Source organism: Chiloscyllium punctatum, chromosome 33 (assembly GCF_047496795.1).
Source record: "Chiloscyllium punctatum isolate Juve2018m chromosome 33, sChiPun1.3, whole genome shotgun sequence".
NCBI lineage: Eukaryota > Metazoa > Chordata > Chondrichthyes > Orectolobiformes > Hemiscylliidae > Chiloscyllium > Chiloscyllium punctatum.
The window spans coordinates 12056546-12081053 of record NC_092771.1 but is presented as its reverse complement, the minus strand read 5'-3'; the positions used below and the strand labels follow the sequence as shown (position 1 = coordinate 12081053).

At 44.6% G+C, this 24508-nt stretch overlaps 1 protein-coding gene across 1 annotated transcript in view; it reads left to right on the top strand.

Moving 5' to 3' along the window:
* Positions 1-927: 927 nt before the first annotated feature.
* The window catches only part of LOC140458329 (sorbitol dehydrogenase-like), a 65065-nt gene continuing 41484 nt past the window's right edge, over positions 928-24508 (top strand). Inside the window, exons 1-4 of the mRNA XM_072552718.1 lie at positions 928-978; positions 2930-2963; positions 7203-7367; positions 12649-12808. Of these exons, the coding sequence (XP_072408819.1) occupies positions 928-978; positions 2930-2963; positions 7203-7367; positions 12649-12808 (410 nt within the window). The remainder of the gene's footprint in view (positions 979-2929; positions 2964-7202; positions 7368-12648; positions 12809-24508) is intronic.

The window sequence follows — 24508 nt, the reverse complement described above, 5'->3', positions numbered from 1 at the left end:
CAGTGAGCAGTCGGTCCATGCATTTAAGTCTTTAGATGTACACCCATCATCCATCAATTCCACCAGTGGAGATGTTGGTGTAACTGTGCATAGGCTGATGGAATTAACATGCTCCTGGACCTCTGAATTGGTGACCGAGATATATCTGAGAGGAAGCGTTGCTTTATAACAGGGAGATAACTGGGTAGTGATGTCGTCACAGAATGGTCATAGAAGCTTGGGGAAATTTGAGTACAGCCAGCCCAGGTTTCTGCAATCGATTGAGCATGTTAATGGTCACCAAAAAGGCAGAGGAAATTCAAGCCAAGGAGCACTTTGGCAGCAAAGGAGAGAGAGCATGGGTAAATGGGGAAATGGAAAATCTCACTCTTCAGGTGGAAACCGATGGTCTTTTCCCTACCAGTTATAATATCACTGCAAATGCTGCGGATGGTGAGGCCTTGTTTAATGACATGTTTTGGAAGGGCCAAGTGGGCCACCCTCTCATCTTATATCCAATCGAAAACAAGTTGCCCCTTAGTGAATGGTGGGTGGGGCCGTTATTGGGGAAATCAGGCTTTTGATTGGCTTAAAAGCTGCTGAGGAGCAGGGAATTGGACCAGTCCTGGCCCTTAAGGGGTCATGACTGACGTACCCCCGATAGACGTCACCATGGGAACTGTTGACACGCCCCCTACGCCTCAATGGTTGCTATGGATGTTGTATATGACAGAGACTTATTAAACTTCATGCAAAAGTTCACAAATTAAGTTACACAGTTACGCTGGTGCAGCAAGGGTGGGGCATCTGAACCAGCTCAGGGGAAAGGGGAAATTTAAGCAGAGGGGGAGGTTTGCTTAACTTGAAGGATACACACATCCTTCAACTCATCTTCCAACCCAAGATCCTAGTCAGTAAAGAAGAAGGAAGCCACTAACAGGACTAAACATGGCGCAGGACAACATGGCTTTGGTGTTAGCCTGTGGAGAGTTGAAACTGGTAATCACACTTTCTGTTTTTCTTCTGTGATGGATCAACCAAGTATGAACCCGCAGGAGGTCAAAGGCATCAGGGTGAAGGACGTCTTCCTGCGGGGGCACACGGTGTAAAGTAGAAATGCACATAAAACCTATCAAAGCAACTTGAGGTGATAGAGGAACTGGTCTAAACGTTGTTTTACCAGTGGGCGTTCAGCCTCTGTCATGACAATGCCCCTTAATTATAACCAAATATTAAAATGAAAACCTAAAGGTTCCAGGGTGGGGCTCGGGGGGATTAAGCAGAGAAATGCAGGGGGCAAGATCAATTCATTTCCACCCTGGGTTGGTTTCACGATGTGCCATCGCTGGGATGAGTTTCCTATTGTTGTCAGCAGGTACGTGTCCAAGTGATGCCTGTCACGTCGACATCGCCATGTTATGTTCACTGCGACGGTGCAGCTTATTCACTGGGACCGAATCAAACACCTCCCCACCAAATCAATCCGTGCTGTTTCAGTATTTGTTGGTCTTTAACTAGTGAGACTTTGCTTCAGTGGTTTGCTTGAGTCTACTGTGTGATATGTATGGGGAGCATGCACAAAAAAAAATCACTACTGTATCTCAGTGCATGTGACAGTAATAAAATCAAAACAGTTTTTGTATCTTTTGCTAATAGCTAATAACCCCACAAAAAAAATTCAAAAACTATTTTGCAAAATGCCCGACGAGTAAGGCTTCTAGCAGATTTATGATCCGGCCCTGAAGTGTAATGAACAACTATTAGGGATGGGGGCCACATAAATGCTGGCAAATAGGACTAGACTTATTTAGGCTGTCTGATCAGCATAGAGCAAAGGGTATGTTTCTGTCCTGCACAATTCTTTGACTCCATGCAATTTTTGAGAAGATTTTTAACTCAGATTGATGTTCAAGTCGTAAGTTTGCTTGCTGAGCTGGTTAGATTTGTTCTCAGACGCTTTCTCACCATACTTGGTACCATCATCAGTGAGCTTCTGTTGAAGCGCTGGTGTGTTCTGTCCCACTTTCTATTTATGTGTCTTGGTCTGTCACCGTGGGTGATTTCATTTCCGGTTCTTTTTCTTAGAGGTTGATAAATGGGATTCAAATTGGTGTGGTTATTGGTGGGAGTTCCGGTTTGAATGCCAGACCTCTAGGAATTCCCATGCAAAAGAAGGCTCACTGATGTTACTTCGCATGGAGATGAAATGTTTGAGAACAAAGCTACCAGCTCAGCGAGCAAACTTACAATCTATAACAGGGCGGAGTTGTTCTATAGATTGTATTTACCCTATGTAACATAATTTGGACCAAGTATTTAGGACAATACCTCAATGTTGAGGCTGAGCTGGATAGATTTCTGAATTCCAAGGGGGAGTCAAGGATTATGGAGTTGACAGGCAGGTTAGTGAATTTGAGGCCAATCGGAACAACCATGATCTCATTGAATGATGGATCAGGTTCATGAGATCAAATGGCGTAATTCTGCCCTTATTTTTCATGTTCCTTTCTTTTTATAATATTAACGAAGACATGGAATCAGCTGCCATTGGATTGAGCTAAAATGCTAATTTGTAGTTGTGCCAGGATAAACCTATTCATGTAGGGAGCTCATGAGAAAATGGAAACTCATTCAGGGATAGAGTAGATTACAGCAAGCATTTAGGTATGTTGTAGACCCTGATAGAGGAAATGACAGGTGAGTTGCAGGATTTTTGATCAGCTAAGATGGAAATGGCCTCCTTCATCTACCTTTATGACCAGGGAAACACAAAGAGCCATTGGAAAGAGAGAGCTCAACACCCACTTTGATTGAATGGTTTTCTTCTTCTGTATTTCCAGCTCACACATAATTAGCATCAAGACCTACTATTGCCTCTTATTTGATCATACATAGCTTAGCTCGTGATAACCTGACTTCTTTCTAAAAGGCTTTTTTTCTTCATTCACAGGAAAAACGTCCGGTTCCAGAACTCTGCCCTGGAGGTAAGTCTGTTTATCCTGCTTAAGGTCTTTAAACAGTGTTATACATATCGAAAATTGTTATTGCAGTGAGCTCCCCCTTAGTCAGTACCCAATGTCCAGAATTGTTCATGCAACCAGCAAAAGTTTCAACAAAAATTTGCCATTTTTATAAAATTTCTTCAAAAATGTTCCATTCTGCATTTGTTTACCAGGTATGGGGGTATTTCTCATCATCCCCCACTAACAGTGTGACCCACCAACCCCCCCCTCCCACCCCCATGCAGCCGCCATTACAGTCACAGCTCATTGAAGTTGTGATCGTATTAGATCCAAAACCTTTCACCCACCAATCAGCTAATCTAACGTGATTGCCACCCAAGGTCTAAAGGGAAAGTATGTTGTTTTGACTTTGAAACAGAAAACAGAAATATGTGAAAGTCTGGGAAAGAATAAAACTTGCAATGTGTGTATGTAGGAATTCAGTATTGATTCATCGACATAAGACGATGCTGCTCCTTGTTATGTTGTCCTTAGCTTTTTTTTCAGAGAGGTTGTAAAAAGACACAGGCTCTGAAAAGTCTGTGGTTGAGGGGTTTCAGGGCCAATCTAATTATAGCTAACAGATATTACTCAGGCAGAAGGCTTTTAATTTAAAAAAAAATGATTGGACAATGAAAGGAGAGTGGCCAGTTCTCCCAGCTCAGCATTACTCTGGTTTGGTTTGGTTTTTAGCGGTAGTGTGGAAAAAGCTGCTGGACCCCCAGAAGCAGGTCCATGCTGGTACTCTCTCTCTTTGACTTGTCTCCTGTAAGACCCTGTGTTTGATTTTACCTTTTGTGCCAAGGGGTGTTTATGGGGATTGTTGCAAGTATTGGGAACACCATCATTAAGGTGGGATAATCTGTTGAGTTTTCGGATGGGTTGTTATTCTGTATTCTGTTCTCTTTTGGTTGTGTTTCATTTGGTAATCTTGCAAATAAATTGTTTTGTTTAAAACTAAGTGGTTTGACCAGCTGCATCCCTCCTGGAATAGCCACCTTACACCTGTTGAAAACAACTAGCAAAGTTAGGGCCTAGGCTACTTTCTTCAAATGTTTTGAGGGGATCTGGCCTGATCCAAAACAGATATTAAAGTAGAAAGTGAAAAGCTGAAAGAGTTCTTTGCAAAACTGGAGACTGATAAAATTGTAGAGTACTGTATAATATCGCACATCAGTTAGAGCATGATATGGCACTAAGAAGTCATGAGAACATAAAGATGGTAATCTTCTAGTGTTGCCTGGAGTCCTCCATCATGGAATCCCTACAGCATGGAAACAAGCCCTTCGGCCCAACAAGTTCACACCAACCCCCTGAAGAGTAACCCACCCAAACATGTTCCCCTACCCTATTACTCTACATTTCCCCTGACTAATGCACCCAACCTACACATCCCTGAACACTGTGAGCAATTTAGCATGGCCAATTCACCTAACCTGCACATCTTTGGAGTGTGGGAGGAAATCCACGCAGACACGGGGCGAATGTGTGGAGTTTGCACAATCACCCGAGGCTGGAATCGAACCTGGGTCCCTGGTGCTGTGAGACAGCAGTGCTAACCACTGTGCCGTCCTCCATGAACTCCAGGGTTCTATTGAGTAGCTTTAAGCTGCAGAAATCTATTCTGCAGTGCCAATCAGATCCTAGCTCTGAATTCACACAATATAACTTTAGCATAGCTGCTGAATAGAGGTGGATCCTGAAGTTGACATTGCTACCGTGAGGCAGAAATGACTCAAGAAGACAACTTTATTTCTTGAATGGAAAATTAGGCCTTGCACAGCTTGGAAATTTGCTGCTTACTGCTCCCTAGAAGAAACTGATCAAGGAAGCAGAGTTCCAGTGCTGTAAAGTTATGTCGTCATAGAAAATGTGTTGACATGTCTGAAGCATGTACATCCTGATTTGCTGATGATTCTCCATTCCTGTTCAGTTTTTCTTGCAGGCAGATGTATTTAGTCAATCTTCAAATCTGTCTTCATGCCCTTTCCTTCTTCATGTTAGTTATGTGCATTTAAATAACCTTTTCTTTCAGTCCACCTAGCATTTTATCCATTTCAGCAAGTATCAGAGATATTAATGATTTGGAGATGCCAGTGTTGGACTGGGGTGTACAAAGTTAAAAATCACACAACACCAGGTTATAGTCCAACAGGTTTAATTGGAAGCACACTAGCTTGGAGTCCACTATCACCTGATTAAGGAGCGGTGCTCTGAAAGCTAGTATGCTTCCAATTAAACCTGTTGGACTATAACCTGGTGTTGTGTAATTTTTAACAGCGATATTAACGTATAAATTTTAAATGTTTTTTCGTGGATTACGATGTCTCTAAACTCATCAACCATTGTAGAAGCATTCAAATTAGAAGCAGGAATAGGCCTGAAATAGCCAAGAGAGCCAATCAGTTTAAGGGCTAAAACAAAACAAAGAACTGTAGGCGCTGAAGACCTGAAGTGAAAAACAGGAATTGCTGGAGAAACTCGGCATGTCTAGCAGTATCTCTAGAGAGAAAGCAGAGTCAGTGTTTCGAGTCCAATGCCCCTTCTTCAGAAGACATCTCAAAATATTAACTCTGTTTCTCTCTCCACAAATGCTGCCAGACCTGCTGAGGTTCTCCAGCGCTCTCTGTTTTTGGTTCAGTTCAAGGACTGCCAGTGATGGGTAACAATTACCTCAAAATCCAGGAGCAGCAATTACTGTTTTATAAGCTGTTGTATTGTTTTGGAATATTGAGGGGCAAAAAGATAAAAACAGCAGCACTTTAAAAAGGAGGGAGATAGACAGGCAAAGGCAGAGACCATGTGATCAGAGAAAGAAACCAACACTGCTGCCTGTCACAGCAGTGAACCTGCACAGTTACAGTGTTTTAAAAGGCATCTGGATGGTTATATGAATAAGAAAGGTTTGGAGGGAAATGGACTGGGTGCTGACAGATGGGACTAGATTGGGTTGGGATACTTGGTTGGCATGGACGGGTTGGACCGAAGGGTCTGTTTCCATGTTGTACATCTCTATGACTCTAAATGCCGGTCTTGCCATCAATGCCCACATCCCATATAAGAATAAAAAACAATTAATTCAGCATTACCCTTCCTTTAATACCTCTGGATCACTTCCCTGTAGAATTTCTTTGTTTACTTTTGTCAATATGTGATTGCAAATTTTCAACCTGTTTTCTGAGTGTGCATTTTGATATTTTGATGCATGTCACACTGGAATGCAGTGTCTGGGCTGAACACCTGTTTCTTGAATAAAATGACATTAATTTTTCAAAACAAAATGTCCTTCAAGTTAGTTGCCAGTTGAACTCTGGACTACTCCTTCGAAATGATCCTCTCTCCAAGTTAAAGTTAGAACGTCTAAAGAAACATTTGGACAGAATAAGAAATGTTTAGAGGGATATGGGCCAAACACAAGCAAGTGGGGCTAGATTAATTTGGGAAATCTGGTTAGCACGGATGAGTTGGACCGAAGGGCCTGTTTCCGTGTTGTAGGGCTTTCTGAACCAGAGACAAAATAATACAAATGTGTGAGACTCTAGGATGTTAACTATATCCATTGGCTAGCTCCAGTACTTAATACCTTGCTTCCTCTTGTTATCTGAATTTGATTAGTACGTTGAAGTCAAATATAACCAAGCTGGTTGTTCAAACATTTAATGTCACCAAAAAACAGACAGGTTTGGGCAGGGTGGGGTTTAAGACCTGAACAATTCTGTTTCCCCACCCAGACCCGTTGTTGACACATCTAATTCTGGCTTTAGCTGAGACTGGATGATGCGCAGGAGATTAACCCGCTCCAAGGAGTGGGGTTGGAACTCTAGATAGAATCGTTGCCAGGTCCAAGTCTTCTTGCGGTTTTTCACCTTTAACCCTGGAATGCTGTGTGTCAGGATAACCTGGCAGCTTCATCGAGCAAAGGATTTGGGAGGATCGGGAGGTGAGTTACACCTCACACCTTGACCCCTGGCACCTGCCTGAAGAGTTTTCTCAATCAGGCACTGATTCCACAATGAGACCTCTGCCACTACCCAGACACCCAATTCTTGATTGACAGACTAATTAATTAATTAATTAATATTTTATACAGATTATATTGTTTCCATATCAAGCTAAGCAAAATTGCGTGTTGTTCCAATCTTTACAAGATTTTAACATTTTTACTTTCATTCAACAATGTAAGCACAAAACCCTATCTTATTGCTGTGCTGTTCATTTCAGATGTCCTTGTGAAGATGGGTTTTGTTGGGATCTGTAGTTCAGATATCCATTTCTGGTGTGAAGGAAAATTTGGGGATTGGGTCGTCAAGAAACCCATTGTTCTTGGGCATGAAGCCGCAGGGACTGTGTGTAAAGTGTCCTGTGGCGTGAACCATCTCAAAGCAGGTAGGTCAAAATATAGTCCTTATGTTGAGCTTTTCCCATTTGCAATTTGTCTTGAGCAATCAAAATAAATAAAGAGCTTGGGAACTGTTTGTCCGGGGAACTCGTTGCTGAAGGCCTAGGGCAAAGGTACTGGTTGCTAAAGGTCAAAGGGCTTGTTGCTAAGGACCCCAGAGCTGGTTGCTGAGGATCCCAAGCTTCGTTGTCATAAACTGGTATGTAAGGGTCAAGCAACTGGTTCACAAGGTTCAAGGGATTGGTTCCCTAAAGGTGAAGGGACTAGTTTCCAAGGCCACAGGGTTAGCTTAGTTTGCTAAGTCTGGTTTCGAAGGGCCATGTTGGAGTAGTAAATGTAATTTGGGTCCAAAACAATTTTCTCAAGGTTGAGGGTGAAGCTTAACTTCATCCTTGAATCCAAATAAATTGCTACATCCATAGTGACAAGGTTATCTTGTGGGTGCAGGTGTTGCATTGCATTTATTCATGGGGTCATCGACACTGGCTAGGCCCATCTCCAATTACTCCTGAGAAAGGTGATCTGTCACCTTGAACTACTGCAGTCTTTGTGATGCAGGTACACACAGTTCTGCTAGGTGGGGAGTTCTCGGATTTTGATCCAGTGACAGTGAAGGAACAATATGGTTATAACTGTAATATTTTTGCAGGGAATCGGATGGTGAATTATGTTGGGACGTGATGGTTTTACCTCTGAGGTCCTTAAAACCCACCTTGATCACCATGGAAGTCGGATCTTGAAACAGTTTTTGGGCAGTGCTTCATATAGGAAGCAGTTAAGCAGATGATTGGGATTCTTAGATTAATTCATTGACTGCATTAAAGGTAATAGATGAAAGAAAAATACCACAGGTGATCTGGTGATGGGGAAAATAAACTGTGTTTAAGTAATGGGTGCTTGTTGTGGGTGCATGGATACAGAGGTAATGGGTACATACCTCTCAGCCAGGAGAGCTAGGTTCCAATCCCACCTGCTCCAGCATTATCAAATAACATCTTTAAACAGGTTGAGAAATCACCATTGATTGGGTAGATGGGAAGGGGGTAGTGATTCTCATGGTGTGGTAGTAGTGTTCCTACTTCTGAGACAGGAAGCCTTGGTTCAAGTCCTGCCTCCTCTCAAGATGTGTCATAACACTCCTGAACAGATTGATTAAAAGGTAGGACTGGTGTGTAGAAGGAGCTGTAAGACTGATTAGTTATTAATCTCTATGCGCAATGTACTTGGTTTGTATTTCATTACTGGCTTAGATCCAAATTGACAATGAAGCAGAGATGGTTGCCTTAAGATGGAGATTGGAAACTAAGAGTTCTTTTCAGATAGAAGCTTGTAATTTGAGTTAGTTTTGAGAAGAATGGCTGAAAGTATCAAGATGCAATTTCTCACTGATGTTCTATGATGCCAAACCTTCTGATCAATAGAAAAATGATGTAGAGCTAGGGAAGTGGGTTACATCCTTATTACTTAAAGTAAAAATAAGGGATGACCTTGAAACTGCTTGCACACTTACAGAAACTAAACAAGTCTTCGCAAGTGATGAGGCATCATGAACTTCATATAGCATCTGCTGGACAATTGTGAGGACCAGACTATGGCTGATGCAAAATGACTGAATACAAACAGCATGATACAGAGATACAGGGATAAGGCTATTACCTAAGTAGGCAACTACTAAAAATTGGCAGTATAGGTAGTATAGTGCAACCCCGCATTGTAGAACAATTGCGCTTTAGAAACAGCGCTTAAAGTATTGGTGATGTAATCAAGTTACAGCCAACATGCATTTTAAAAGTTTGCGCTTTAGAAACAGTGTCCTCAGTTCGTCACTTTGTGTTAACGAAACCTAACGAATTTGCATTAACGAAACTGCATTATAGCAGAACGACCTCTAAAGTATCAGGTGCCACCAGGGGGTCTGAGAATAGAGGAATGCCACCATTACAGGGAGAGCAGGAAATGACATCAGCAAATACAATTATTGACTAAATGTGAAAGATGAGGATCAGGAAGTAAGATCCATCGATTGGAAAAATGAAAGAAAGCTGAGGAAGGCCAGGAAATGCAGTGCAAGTTTTGGAAGTGGACCAGGTTCCTTGAATATGGATGAAGGAAGAGATTGCAAGCGTGCACAAGGAATTATAATCCTAGGAGGGGGAGATTTTATAGTAGTAATCCAAGAACTAAATAGGAAGATGAGTAGGTGTGACAATTTTATAGGAACAAGGACTATGGAACTGGCTGGGAATGCCACAGTAAGTAGAATCCCTTACGATTGGGAGTTTTCAGGTTACAAACCAACTCTAGGTTATGTTGATAAAGAATTGCGAATAAAGAGTAAGCGGGAAATAGTTTGGTGTACTAGAAAGGGGATGAGCAGCCTTATCATTCAGATGGATATACACAAGAAAAATGGGACATATAATGGCTCAGGGATTTGAAGAGAAACTTGGAGATCAGGCTGTTAGAGTAATATTACACTGCAGGAAACGTGGAAGTGTTCTGATGTCTATTTTTGCAGAGTGAAAGATTTCAAGGGGAAATATTTCTGAAACACCTAAAGAAATGAATGATATAGAAGGGAAGCTATGGAAAATAGAAATGAACGAAGGTGTTTATGGGTTGAATGATGCAGCGTGGTATGGTATTTTTCAGTTAGTGCCCCCCACCCCCCCTCACCATCCCCCACAATCACTGAACACTTGCTGAAAGAAAGTTACATTGAGCTTAAAATAGTTGCAATAATGTTCTACTAGTATACAGAGAGAAAGTGACAAGCATCTTTATAAGGCATGTAAAAGATTTTCTATGGTGAGATGCTAAAGAATTTGACAATGTATGACAGACGAAAGGGAATTTAAGGTCGGAAATCAGGTTTTATGAGCCTTTAAATGCAAAAGGTTAGATAGTAAACATTAGTCGTGAATTTTGATCAAAAGTCCTCCTTGGAAAGTTTCAGAAGTCACGCAACACCAGGTTATAGTCCAACAGGTTTATTTGAAGTCACAAGCTTTCGGAGCGCTGCTCCTTCGTCAGGTGAAGATGGAGGGTTAAACTTCACCCGACAAAGGAGCAGCGCTCTGAAAGCTTGTGACTTCAAATAAACCTGTTGGAATATAACTGAGTGTCATGTGACTTCTGTCTTTGTCTACCCGCATCCAACTCCGGTGCCTCCACACCATGGCGACACGGAAAGTGTTATTCACGTACCAGTTCTTGAAACAGGTTCTCACAGAAAAATGATCTTTGCATCGAGAGAGGAAACCGACAAGTTATGCCAGTTAAACTGGTGGTGTACTCAGACTAGGCTTGACTCCAGGTATAACATAGTGGAGCTGACTGCTTTTACTGAGGAAGTCTGAAGCAGTATTCCCTGTGAGTAGGTTATGTGTTCCCCGGTCAGATGGCAGAAAGCAGCCTGGCAGCTTTGATTATCAGCCAGCCATTCAGAGATCTTAGAGATCCATGCAGCAGCCCGAAGCATGAATAGAATCATAGGTGTGGAGAGCAAATAAAACATTCGCCAAATGAAATTCTGAAAAACGCACACCCATGTTTCCAGTGTTGGATCTGGTCCAGCATTCTATACTCGTCCTTTTTTTTGGTAATAGTGTGTATACCAGTCTTTCAGGTGGCTATTCTAACATGGCAAAGTTCATCATACTTTTAATGGGAGTCAATAATTAATGCTGGGCATTGGTCTGGGAAGCGTGGACAGTAAAAACAGGTGGTTGAAGGCATCTTTGCTGCTGACAAGCTGTATCTAGAAGAAGCTTTAGATACAGGGGTGTATTCATAGGATTTTTCTGAAGGAAATTCTGTTCAAGAAGCAATCTGAAAAATTTGGGTTGGAGGATGTGAGCTACAGGGAGAGGCTGAATAGGATGGGGCTGTTTTCCCTGGAGCGTCAGAGGGTGAAGGGTGACCTTATAGAGGTTTATAAAATCATGAGGGGCATGGATAGGATAAATAGACAAGGGGTGGGGAAGTCCAGAACTAGAGGGCATAGATCTATAGTGAGAGGGGGAAAATTTAAAAGGGACCAAAGGGGCAACTTTTCACGCAGAGGGTGGTGCGTATTTGGAATGAGCTGCCAGAGGAAGTAGTGGAAGCTGGTACAATTTCAACATTTAAAAGACATCTGGATGGAAGGATTTAGAGGGGTAGGGCCAAGTGCGAGCAAATGGGACTATATTAATTTAGGATATCTGGTCTGCATGGATAAGTTGGACAGAAGGATCTGTTTTTGTACTGTGTATCTCCATGACTCAATGATGGGTCCAAGCAGCTCATTGGGATAAATTATAGATGGTTTAATCAACTCACTCCCATTATTTTCAAAGATGACTGTAGGAAATGGAATAATATGCTAACATAATAGTGAGCTCTCTTGGGAGGGCCATGACAAATGGACAGTAAAAGGAGCAGCCAACTTGGCATTGACCTGCAGTGAGAGGGTTTGATACTAATCTTGGCAGTGGAAATGGAAAGGGGAGGGTTTTGTTGTATTCTCAGCACATTGGACATATTTAAGAAAATGAACTTATCCAACCACAGTACTCCATCGACCATTGATATAATTGTTGAAAGGTACTTGATTTATATGAGAGGGTAATGTTAATTAAAATCAATGTCTTGTGGCACAGGCGACAATATCCCTGTCTGTCCAGGTTCATGGCCCCTTTCTCGATTTGATGTCCATGGAAGAAGCAAGTAATAATGCCACTACACAATTTGATAATCAGCTTGTAAATCCTTCCAATACACCTACAGCAGGTGGTGGGAATGTGAGAGTCTTCAGATCAGAAATACTTGACACAGACTGGTGCACCTTAAACTATAGCCTCTGGCTTCAGTTAAAAATCACACGACACCAGGTTATAGTCCCAACAGGTTTATTTGGAAGCACTAGCTTTCTGAGCACCACTCCTTCATCAGCTCTGGCCTCAGGTTAGCTTCTGGCTTCCTTGTGCCTCTCATACCTCTAGGCATGTGTAGAGTGTTGACAGAGAGGATATGAATCTAATCCATGTGAGGTGAGGTGGCATACACTGTTGCTAATCTTTCCTAACCTATTTTACATTTGAACCTGGTTAGACTAAAATTAATTCCCATGAACTTTAGCAGCCGAATGGTACATAGATCCTCTAATGAGTTTTCCCCCCAAAGTATGATCTCTGATTCATCTAATTTGTTGCATTTTTTATTGACAGTACACAGATCTTCACTGTTCATTGTGCACTAAGTATCCATGTTTATCCTTTGCTGCAGGTGACAAGGTTGTTATTGAACCCATCGTCCCCAGGGAGAATGATGAATATGTTCGAATTGGACGCTACAACTTGTCCCCAACATGCTTCATGGCTGGCTTTCCTCCTGATGATGGAACTATGTGCCGATATTATGTCCACAAAGCCAACTACTGTTACAAGTTAGTCCATCACCGACTGTATTAATGATATTGTTGTTACTGAAAGTTATTTAAAGTCTTCTTTAGTGCAGCCTGAGTATTTTAGCACAGGGATACCGACAAGGGCAGCTAGACTGAAGTGCACTCTGACAAACCAGGCTAGGAGGTGCTGAAGGAAACCGATGTTGTAGAATGGTTGATTCCTGGCCAATGCAGCACATGTGTGGTTGTTGCTACTCCCTTATCATTAGTCTTGTCCCACCTGCAGGAAGGTAGCACCTCTGGTGATGGGGTGTAGGTGGGAAGAGGTTACCCTGGGTGGCCTCGACTTTGTCTCTGGATTCCATGAAATGTCATAGCGTCAGGTTAAACACGAGCAGTGAAGCCTCTTTCCTATTTGCTCCTTACTCTGCTCAAACACCACCCTCCCCAGCTGCTGAAGTAGTTTTCCTCTATGTTGAACTGCACTAGGAGGGAACAATGAGGGTGGCAAGGGCACAGAGTTTACTCTGGGTGGATGACTTCAATGTCCATCATCCAGATTGACTGACTGGGCAGCACCCCTGCTGACTGATCTGGTTGGGTCTGGAAGGACACAGCTGCTGGACAGGTTCTGAGGCAGGTGGTGAGGAAAAACGCTCTTGACCTCATCTCCAGCAATCTGCAGGCTGCAGGTATGTCTGTCCATGACAGTACCATTAAGAGTGACAACTGCACAGCCCTTGTGGAGGTGAAACCTGCTCTTCAAATTGAGGACACTTTCCATTATGTGTGTGGCCCTGTCACCATGCTAGATGGAATAGACTTCAAACAGGTCCAGATTAGAGTGGTGCTGGAAAAGCATAGCAGGTCAAGCAGCATCCAAGGAGCAGGAAAATCGATGTTTTGGGCAGGAGCCCTTCATCACGAATCATTCCTGGTGAAGTCCACGATTCCTGATGAAGGGCTCCTGCCCGAAACGCTGCTGTGCTTTTCCAGCACCACTCACATCTTGACTGTTAATCTTCAGCATCTGCAGTCCTCACTTTAACCCCCCTTCAAACAGGTCCATCAATCCAGAACACGGACATTACCAGCCATAGAACTGTACTCAACTACAATCTGAAACTCATGGTTCGGCTTATTCCTCACTCTAGCATCAAGCCAGGGGATCAACTGGTTCAATAAAGAGCACAGGAGGGCATGTCAGGAGCAACTCCAGGCATTCTTAAAAAAAAATGAGGTGTCCACATAGTGAAGCAACAACGCAGGATTACATCAGTGCCAGACCACAGAAGAAGCAAGTGAAACCGAGCTAAGCAATCCAACGACCGATGGATCAGGTCTAAACTCTTCAATCCTGCCACTTCCAGTCGTACATTATGGACAATTAAAAACGAACAGCTGGTGGAGGCTCTGTAAATAGCTCCATCCTTAATGTTAAAAATCACATAACACTAGGTTATAATCCAACAGATTGTGTCCACAACCACCTGATGAAGGAGCAGCCCTCCGAAAGCTAGTGCTTACAATTAAACCTATTGGACTATAACCTGATGTTGTGTGATTTTTTTTAACTTTGTACACCCCAGTCCAACACCGGCATCCCCAAATCTTGACTTCCATCCTCAATGATAGTGGAGCCCAGTATGTCAAAGACAAGGCTGAAGTCTTTGCATCCATCTTCAGCAATAAGTCCCAAGTAGATGGTCCATCATGGCCCCTTTTCTGAGTTCAAAAATGTGTTGCTGGTAAAGCGCAGCCGGTCAGGCAGCATCCAAGGAGCAGGAGAATCGACGTTTCGGGCATAAGCCCTTCTTCAGGAATGAGGAAGGTGTGCCAAGCAGGCTGAGATAAAGGTAGGGAGGAGGGACTTGGGGGAGGGGCGTTGGCAATGGTTTATAGTAAATGTCCGTGTTGAGTCGGTCGCCCGAGATAGAAATGGAGAGATCTAGGAAGGGGAGGCAGGACTCTGAGACAGTCCAGGTAAATTTGAGGTTGGGGTGGAAGGTGCCATGGGCACCCACATGGACCCCAGCTGTGGCCCAAAGGTGTAGCCATGGGCACCCGCATAGGCCCCAGCTATGGCCTGAAGGTGTAGCGATGGGCACCCACATGGGCCCCAGATATGCCCCAAAGGGGTAGCCAATGGGCACCCACATGGGCCCCAGCTATGCCTGCCTCTTCATCGGATATATGGAACAGTCCATCTTCCGCAGCTACACTGGCACCACCCCCCATCTTTTCCTCTGCTACATCGATGACTGTATCGGCGCTACCTCATGCTCCCACGAGGAGGTTGAAGAGTTCATCCACTTTACTAATACTCCTCCATCCCCTTCCTAGATCTCTCCATTTCTATCTCGGGTGACCGACTCAACACGGACATTTACTATAAACCGACCGACTCCACAGCAACGTAGATTACACCGCCTCCCACCCTGCCCCCTGTAAAAACGTCATCCCATATTCCCAATTCCTTCGCCTAAGCCACATCTGCTCCCAGGAGGACCAACTCCAATACTGAACAACCCAGATGGCCTCCTTCTTCAAAGACCGCAATTTCCCCTCAGATGTGGTTGACGATGCTCTCCACCGCATCTCCTCCACTTCCCGCTCCTCCGCCCTTAAACCCCACCCCTCCAATCGCCATCAGGACAGAACCCCACTGGTCCTCACCTACCACCCCACCAACCTCCAGATACATCGTATCATTCCTCCTTCATTTCCGCTACCTCCAAACAGACCCCACCACCAAGGATATATTTCCCTCCCCTCCCCTACCAGCGTTCCTGAAAGACCACTCCCTCCGCGACTCACTCATCAGGTCCACACCCCCACCAACCCAACCTCCACTCTCGGCACCTTCCCCTGCAACCGCAAGAAATGCAAAACCTGCGCCCACACCTCCCTCAAATTCACCTGCACCTCCACACACATCATTTACTGCATCCGCTGCACCCGATGTGGCCTCCTCTACATTGGGGAGACAGCCCGCCTACTTGCGTAACGTTTCAGAGAACACCTCTGGGACACCCGCACCAACCAACCCAACCGCCCCGTGGCTGAACATTTTAACTCCCCCTCCCACTCCGCCAAGGACATGCAGGTCCTTGGCCGCCTCCATCGCCAGACCATGGCAACACGATGCCTGGAGGAAGAGCGCCTCATCTTCCGCCTAGGAACCCTCTAACCACAAGGGATGAATGCAGATTTCTCCAGCTTCCTCATTTCCCTTCACCCCACCTTTTCTCAGTCCCAACCCTTGGACTCAGCACCACCTTCTTGACCTGCAATCTTCTTCCCGACCTCTCTGCCCCTACCCCCCGTCCGGCCTATCACCCTCACCTTAACCTCCTTCCACCTATTGCATTCCCAACGCCCTTCCCCCAAGTCCCTCCTCCCTACCTTTTATCTTAGCCTGCTTGGCACACCTTCCTCATTCCTGAAGAAGGGCTTATGCCCGAAACGTCGATTCTCCTGCTCCTTGGATGCTGCCTGACCTGCTGCGCTTTTCCAGCAACACATTTTTCAACTCTGATCTCCAGCATCTGCAGTCCTCACTTTTTTCCCTTTCTGAGTTCTCCAGCATTAATCTTCAACTAATTTGATTCACTCATTGTTATATCAAACAGCTGGAGGCTCTGGATACTGCAATGGCTATGAGCCCTGACGAAAGATTCAAATTGAGGATTTTTTATGGCAAACTATGCTGCTCCCTTCGCCAAACTGTTTCAGTACAACCACAAAACTGGCACCGCCATGACAATGGGGCGAATTGCGCAGATCTGTCCTGTACACAAAGAAAACAAGAAAAGTCCAAGGTGGACAATTACTGCCCTTTCTGTCCACTCTCAAACATCAGCAAAGTAACAGAAGAGGTCATCAACACAAAAGAGTTACCTGCTCATGGACACCCAGCTTGGGTTCTGCCAAGCCCACTCTCCTTCTGACTAGTATGGACAAAAGAAGTGAATTCCAGAGGCAAGGTGAGAGTGACTTGTTGTCAAGGCCACATTTGACTGAGTGTCATGGCAACCAGGAGTCCGAGCAAAACTGGGATCAGTGAGAATTGGGAGCAACCTGTCATCTTAGCTGATGGAGTTATACTTGGCACACAGGAAGATGGTTGTGGTTGTTCATCTCAGACCTAGGATGTCAATGGAAGGGTTCCTCAGGGTAGTGTCTTAGATCTTCAGTTGCTTTATCCAATACCTTCCTTCCAACATAAGGTCCAAAGTGGAAGATGTGCAAGTGTTAGCAAACAATGTTCAGCACCATTCGTGACTCACAGATACTCAACAATCGGTTAGGAGAAAGTGTGGACTGCAGATGCTGGAGATCAGAGTCGAGAATGTAGTGCTGGAAAAGCGCAGCAGATCAGGCAGCATCCGAGGAGCAGGAGAATTGGCGTTTCGGGCATAAGCCCTTCCTGATGAAGGGTTTATGCCTGATACATCGATTCTCCTGCTCCTCGGATGTGGCCTGACCTGCTGTGCTTTTCCAGCACTACACTCTTGACTCAACAATCTGTGTCTGTACACAGCAAGACCTGGACAATATCCAGGCTGAGTTTGATAAGTGATAAGTGGCACTCACACCAGACACGTGCCTAGCCAGGATCATCTTCAGCAACAGCTTTATGCCTCACGATATTCACTGATATTACTTTGACTAAAAGCCTAACTATCAACATTTTGGGGGTCACCATTGAGAAGGAACTGAACTGGGACAAGTACTGGTGTTTCAAGAGAAGAGAAGGAAATGCTAAGAATATTGCAGTGAGTAACTCACCTCCTGACTCCCTAATTCCTGTCCACCATCTGTAAAGTACAATTCACACATGAGTTGGAATAATCTCAATTAGGTGAGTGCAGCACTGACAACATTCAACAAACTCAACTTCATCCAGGACTAAGTAACCCACGAAGCACCCAACCAAGAACATGGCCTTCCACCGTAAGAAGCAACCGAAGACCATGTGGAGGCATCTGGAATCTGAGGCATTGCTGCGTCCTGGACTATTTCATTGTCCAAGGTAGAGACCTGAAAGATATGCTCATGCCAAAGATTGTGGAGGTTTCTGACTATTACTGAATGGATTGTGGACATGTGTGCTCAGTGATGATCATTTGCCAGGCACAAGACACTGGAAAACCTATGAAACCACACGGAGAAAGCTAAACATTCCTGCCTTGAGTGATCTGGAGCACTGGGGAGAGAGTGCCAGGCCCGCTTACATCGTGCACAGGAGCAAGTGCCCACTATTGTTGCTATCTCTATGCCGGCATACTGAGTGCAACACATCTTCAAACACCTGGGTATCGACTATTGGAGTTGTTCCATAACAGAACCCTGAATGGCTTGACTTTATCTGAGTGTCATCACCAATCTCCCTCTACCACCCATCATCAGCATCCATTATCATCTGGACAGGACGCACTTCAACCTCAAGCTTGATCGCGTCCAGGGCAAACGTCACCCTCGTGGACCTTCAGTTTGCAGCTGTCTGATTATGCACACTGCGCAGGATGTGCAAAGAGCACTCAACCCTTTAAAGACGTGCCCCATATCATTTTCAAACATTGCAAATCCGTAGAGATCCTCCTTTCCCTGGCCAGTTGTGTAATGCCCACAACATCTTCATAGTTGATGTCCCTCTGGAGCCTGGGCAGCACTTCCTGCTATTAATGAACAAGTCCAGCACCAGGTCAACTGTGTCAGCACTGCCTTCAGCCTGCAACAACATGCCTTTGACAAAAGGGACTTCTGGAAATCAGTGGTAGTCCTAATAACGCTAGTGCGTTGGCATCCTTCTCAGTTGCAGTGAAATCTGGGCCATCTTCTGAAAGCTTGCAGCAGTGGTCCTGCACCAGATTCTGGGGATGCAATGGGAGCACCTTTGGACCAATGCAAGAGTGTCCAGCCACATCAAAGCCCTGCTCCTGAAGAACTGTCTCTGATGGAGGGGACATCGCATCCAAACTCTCAAGAACTGCTGCCATTGGCAGGATCCCATCTCCCAGCTTCCCGTTGGCCAGGTCTCAAAGAGCAGCCAACAGGAACATTTTTTAAGGATGGTCAAAGTTACCCTAACGCACAGAGGCATTGATACCAATAACCGGGAAGAGAAAGCTGCCGATCGCTTGGCCTAGCACTTCTGGATTTGTCGAGTGTGAATCACTTGAGGCTCCTCATCAACTGACTTCGAGGTAGAATGACCATGGCGGAGAAACATGAAGGATGCCAGCCAGGGGCACCAAGTTCCATTTCCCCTTGTAACCACGTGCCCCCACTGTGGGAAAACCATTGCAAATTGAAAATGGGACACCTCGGTCACCCAAGGATTCATGTAGCCGTCTTCAGTTCTGAGGGACTGCTGCTGACAAAGCCAACCTACCACCTTTTGATGTTTGCTGCCTTCACCTGTGATGCACAGTGACAGCAATGTGTGTGCCAGCCACAAGACGCACTACTGCAACTCACCAAGACTCCTTAGACAGCATCCCAATGACTGCAGCAGTTCAAGAAGGCAGCTCACTACCAACTCGTCCAGGCAAATTGGAGGTCAGCAGAATCTCTACAGTGTGGAAGCAGGCCCTTCAACGGAACAAGTCCACACCGACCCTCTGAAGAGTAACCCATTCCCCTGCCCTATTATCCAATATTTCCCCTGACTAATGCACCCAACCTGTACATCTCTGAACACCTATGTGCAATTTAGCATGGCCAGTTCATCTGACCTGCACATCTTTGGGTTGTGGGAGGAAACCGGAGCACCCAGAGGAAACCCACGCAGACACGGGGAGAATGTGCAAACTCTACTCGGACAGTTGCTTGAGGTTGGAATCGAACCCAGGTTCCTGGAGCCATGAGGCAGTATGTTTTATTGATGCTGGACAAACCAGTAACACAGACATCCCACAAACACATCTTCAGACAAACTCACCATTGCTGCAGTTCATCTCAATGCTTCTTGTCTATAAAGATGCCTACATTTTGATCGATTAAATAACCTCGCAACTATATGTTTTATACAATGTCCCAGTTTGTTGAGGACAATGTAATTCTAGAAGGGGCATGCCTTTTGAGGTATTGTATGATGTTGGAGCTCTTTCAATGTGTAGTATAAGGTCAACTGTCATGGAGCATTTGCTTGTATGTACTTTTGAGTAAACCTGTTCAGTAGATATTATTCTACAACTGTGTAGCAAGTGGGCCTTGAAGTGGGACCTCCTGCTGTAGGAGCAGAGACACTTCCTCTGCAATACAAGAGCCCACGGCATCTGCTTGTGAAATGACTAAAGTTAGAATAGACATGCCTTGCTCTTTCTGTGACTTCAGAAGGATGAACACTTTTTAAATTTATTCATGGGATGAGGGTGTCTCTTGCCCACCCCTAATTACCTAGAGGGCATTTAACAGTTGACCCACATTGCTGTGGATCTGAAGTAGGCCAGACCAGGTAAGGAATGCTGTTTCCTTCCCGAAAGGACATTAGTGGGTTTTAGGTGACGTTTTCTTTTTCCCTGACAATCAGCAATGGATTCTTGATCATCATTAGACTTTTCTTTTACTGAATTCAAATTCCACCATCCACCATGACCGGATTCGAACCTGAGTCTCCAGCGATAATATCACTAGGCCATCGCCATCCCCCCAAAACATCTCTGGTTGTGTCTCCTTTTACCTTCAGCATTTCTCCCACATCACTGGAGACTGACCATTCAGGGGCTACGAGCAATAAAGAGAAGGGAGAGCTCCGTGTGTTTGAGCTGAGACCTGCAACACGGCCCTTTTTCAGACAAATAAGGGAAAATGCCTTCCTGTTTTGTCTGGTGATGGGTTGATGACTTGTAATTGCTGGCCTCCTTTATTTGTGGACCCTGTACAAATCTATCAAGATGGTTGCTAATTCTAAGCAGTGCAGCTCAGCAAAGGGGTTCAGACTACGCTGGATAACAGTGCTGCCCTTGTAGTGTAAAGGGTTAATTATATCTTTACACCAGGAAGAACTACTGAGTATGGCAGATCATGTGGAACAAGAGCCTGAATCTTAAAGGCTTACCTAGCATGACTTACTGTGCCTTGTAAATAGTTAAGGTTAATAAAACCTATTTATTTTTGCTCACGTGAGGGTAGGTTACATCTTTCTATTGGGTGGCAGATGGTGACCAGCCTCATGAAACTGGAGACCCACTGTTGGGATAAAAGCAGAAGCCAGGAGAAAACAGCATAAGGGGCTCCCATCCCACCCCTTTCCCGTGACCACCTCCTGCCCCCAGTGTAACAGAGCCTGTGAAGCTGCATCTCCCTGTACAGCCACTGACAGACTCACCCTGAGAGTGGAAGAGAGTCTGTGAGGGACCGCTGGTGGTGAAGAAACCGGAGGGTAAGAGGCAATAAGAGCCCTGAGTGAAACTCAGCGACAGTGCGATGTTCAGCATAAACCATGACGATGGGGCAGTGATTCGACTCTAGGAGGTGGGAGAGGTGCCTGAAGAGAAGCTCCACGGTGGTGGGGTCCCGCAAGTAACAGACTTCAAGGAAGCAAAGTGTAGCAGAGGACCCATAACAGAGACAGCACGAGGCAGCAAGAAACAAGAGAAAATAAACAAGTACATAGAGCATTACAAAAAATTTGAACAAGAATGGAGAAGAAGTCAGTACTAAAGAAAATCACCACTGGCAAACACTTGCAGAAAACGGAGTGTGGTCCTCCTAGTAGGTATTGAACACAGCCAGTTTCATAGAGGGTCACAGACACAAAGAGACCAAGTCACAGTGGCAGCAACAGCACAGCCAATTGAAGACAACAGTCAGCACGTGTTCCAACAGTCTGTAACGCAGAGGGGCAGGGTGAGCTCTTCCTGGAGAATGTGGTAGAACCACAGCAAGACTCCGACCTGCATAATTTCACAAACCTGTAGGACAAACTGTGAGTTGCAGAGATTGTAAATTACAAGAAAACTTTTTACATTTGATGCAGTGGTCAATGTTTCCATTCTTTTGAAACAAAACATTCTCGGAGTATTCAACCTTTGGGACCCTGGGGTGGGTGGAGTGGGGGGTATTAAAATAAAACGAAAGGACAGATGCATGCTGGACTTCAGTACAGTGGAAAAAGGGTCACCTAAACTCTGTCTGTTCCTCCTAACTACTATGCTACTATAGTAGGTGGAAGTGTGTATGTAACATTAAATATTCTTCAGCAAGCCAATACCAGAGCTACAGATTTCAATTCTGTACCATAGAAGGCTGTGGAGGTCAAGTAACTGAATTTATTTCAGAAAGGAATAGGTTTCTAGACTGAAAAGGTATGGGAGATAAAACATCAACGGTGATCATGTTGAACGTAGAGCATTGGACTGAATAACCAGTTCTTGTTCTTGTTTTCTATGTTAGTAATTCAGTGCACTGCTACAACTAGGGTGCATGGCCTCAAAATAAGGGGAGGTCACATTTTGGACTGAGTTGAGGAGGAACTTCTTCACCCAAAGGGCTGTGAATCTGTGGAATTCCCTGCCCAGTGAAGCAGTTGAGGCTACCTCGTTGAATGTTTTTAAGGCAAAGGTAGATTTTTGAACAGTAAAGGATTTAAGGGTTTCGGTGAGTGGGTGGGTAAGTGGAGCTGAGTCCACAAAAAATCAGCCATGATCTTATTGAATGGCCTAATCCTGCTCCTGGTTCTGACATTGTTATGGCAGTCATACTCGTCCTCAGACATGTAAAGTTAATGCTGACCTTTGAATATTTTCAGAAGAGGAGCTACAAAAAGCATCAAAGAAGGAGGTGCCCAGCACCAAAAGGCACTCTGGACCTTGTTTGCTCTTTCTGGAGACTGTCACAGAGAATCGGGTTACTTGTTTAGCGGAGTTTGAGATTTTTGAACCTTCCTGCACTTCCATTCGGGTGTCACTGTTTCAGAACACCTTGCTGTCTCTTTTCAGCAGAATCAGCCCTCTCTTGGAGAAGGGACAGTGGAAGTAAAAGCAACTGAAGCTACAGTCAGATGACAAATTTGTTAAAGTGCTACAGAACAAACGTTATACTTGTTTCATCAACAAAGGAAACCAGTAACCTCCATATAATTTTACAACACCTAAGTTGCCTACAGCCATTTGAGAAATCTCTAATTGCAGAGTTGGAGATCTTCAAATGGTGTCACAGAGATCGACATAATGATCCATGCTGAAGTTTCAGACAGGATGGAAAAATGGCCCACCAACCCTGTTTACAATCATGCACTGAGGCAATCAAAACACATCAGATACACTTAGAGAGAAAAGACTCTCCAAACTCTTGGACTGATTCACCAGAAGGAAATTCAACAGTTGGAGTCATAGAGATGTACAGCATGGAAATAGACCCTTCGGTCCAACCTGTCCATGCCGACCAGATATCCCAACCCAACCTAGCCCCACTTGCCAGCACCCAGCCCATATTCCTCCAAACCTATTCATATACCCAGCCAGATGCCTTTTAAATATTGCAATTGTACTAGCCTCCACCACTTCCTCTGGCAGCTCATTCCATTCACGCACCACCCTCTGTGTGAAAATGTCGCCCGTTAGATATTTTTTATGACTTCCCCTCTCACCCTAAACCTATGCTCTCCAGTTCTGGACTCCCCGATCCCACAGAAAAGACCTTGTCTATTTGCTCTATCCATGCCCTTCATGATTTTATAAACCACTATAAGGTCACCCCTCAGTCTCCGATGCTCCAGGGAAAACAGCCCCAGCCTGTTCAGCCTTTCCATATAGTTCAAACCCTCCAACCCTGGCAACATTCTTGTAAATCTTTTCTGAACCCTTTCAAGTTTCACAACATCCTTCCAATGGGAAGGAGACCAGAATTGCAAGCAATATTCCGAAAGTGGCCTAACTAACGTCCTGTACAGCCGCAACATGACCTCCCAACTCCTGTACTATGACCAATAAAGGAAAGCATACCAAACACCTTCTTCACTATCCTATCTACCTGTGACTTTACTTTCAAGGAGCTATGAACCTGCACTCCAAGGTCTCTTTTGCCCCAGCTTGGTGAGATGCTGGTGTGGTGGTTAATGTCACCGGGCTCATAATTACCCCAGATAGTTATGAGTTCAATACCCATCCAACCAGCTGGTGGAATTAAATAGATAACACCTGCAGTTGTAAAGTCTTTTTAGAATAATGAACATTGATTATTGTAAAACCTCATCTGTATCCTCTTTTTGGGAAAGGAATCTACCATTCTTAACCTGGTCTGGTCTGCATTGTGACTCCTGATCCATGGCCAATAAGTAGACTCTTCATGTCTTCTGACAAAACTTTGTAAGCCACTCAATTCCAGGACAATTAGGGATGGACATCAAAGTTGGCCTTTCCTGTGATTCCCACATCCCGTAATACAATGGAAAAAAGTGCTTTCCAGGCAAATGGAGATCCCATTTGACTGTGCCACCACTCAGAACTGAAGCCAGCTTTGGAAGAACTTGACACAGAGCAGCAGAAGAAGTTCTGCGTCATTGACAGTGATCTAGTGTAAAGGGACTGATGACCCACAGTTGTGCTACACAGTCAAACCGTGGAGACTGAACCGCAGCACACTTCCATAGATTTCCAGAAATCCTCTACACAGGTGACCAATGTTGTCACACAACTGAGGCTGCCAAAGGATAAATTGATCGAGGAAATAGCCTCGCTGTCACTGAATTTATTTGAAACTTGTAAATCATTGTGACTTAGTAGCTGAGAA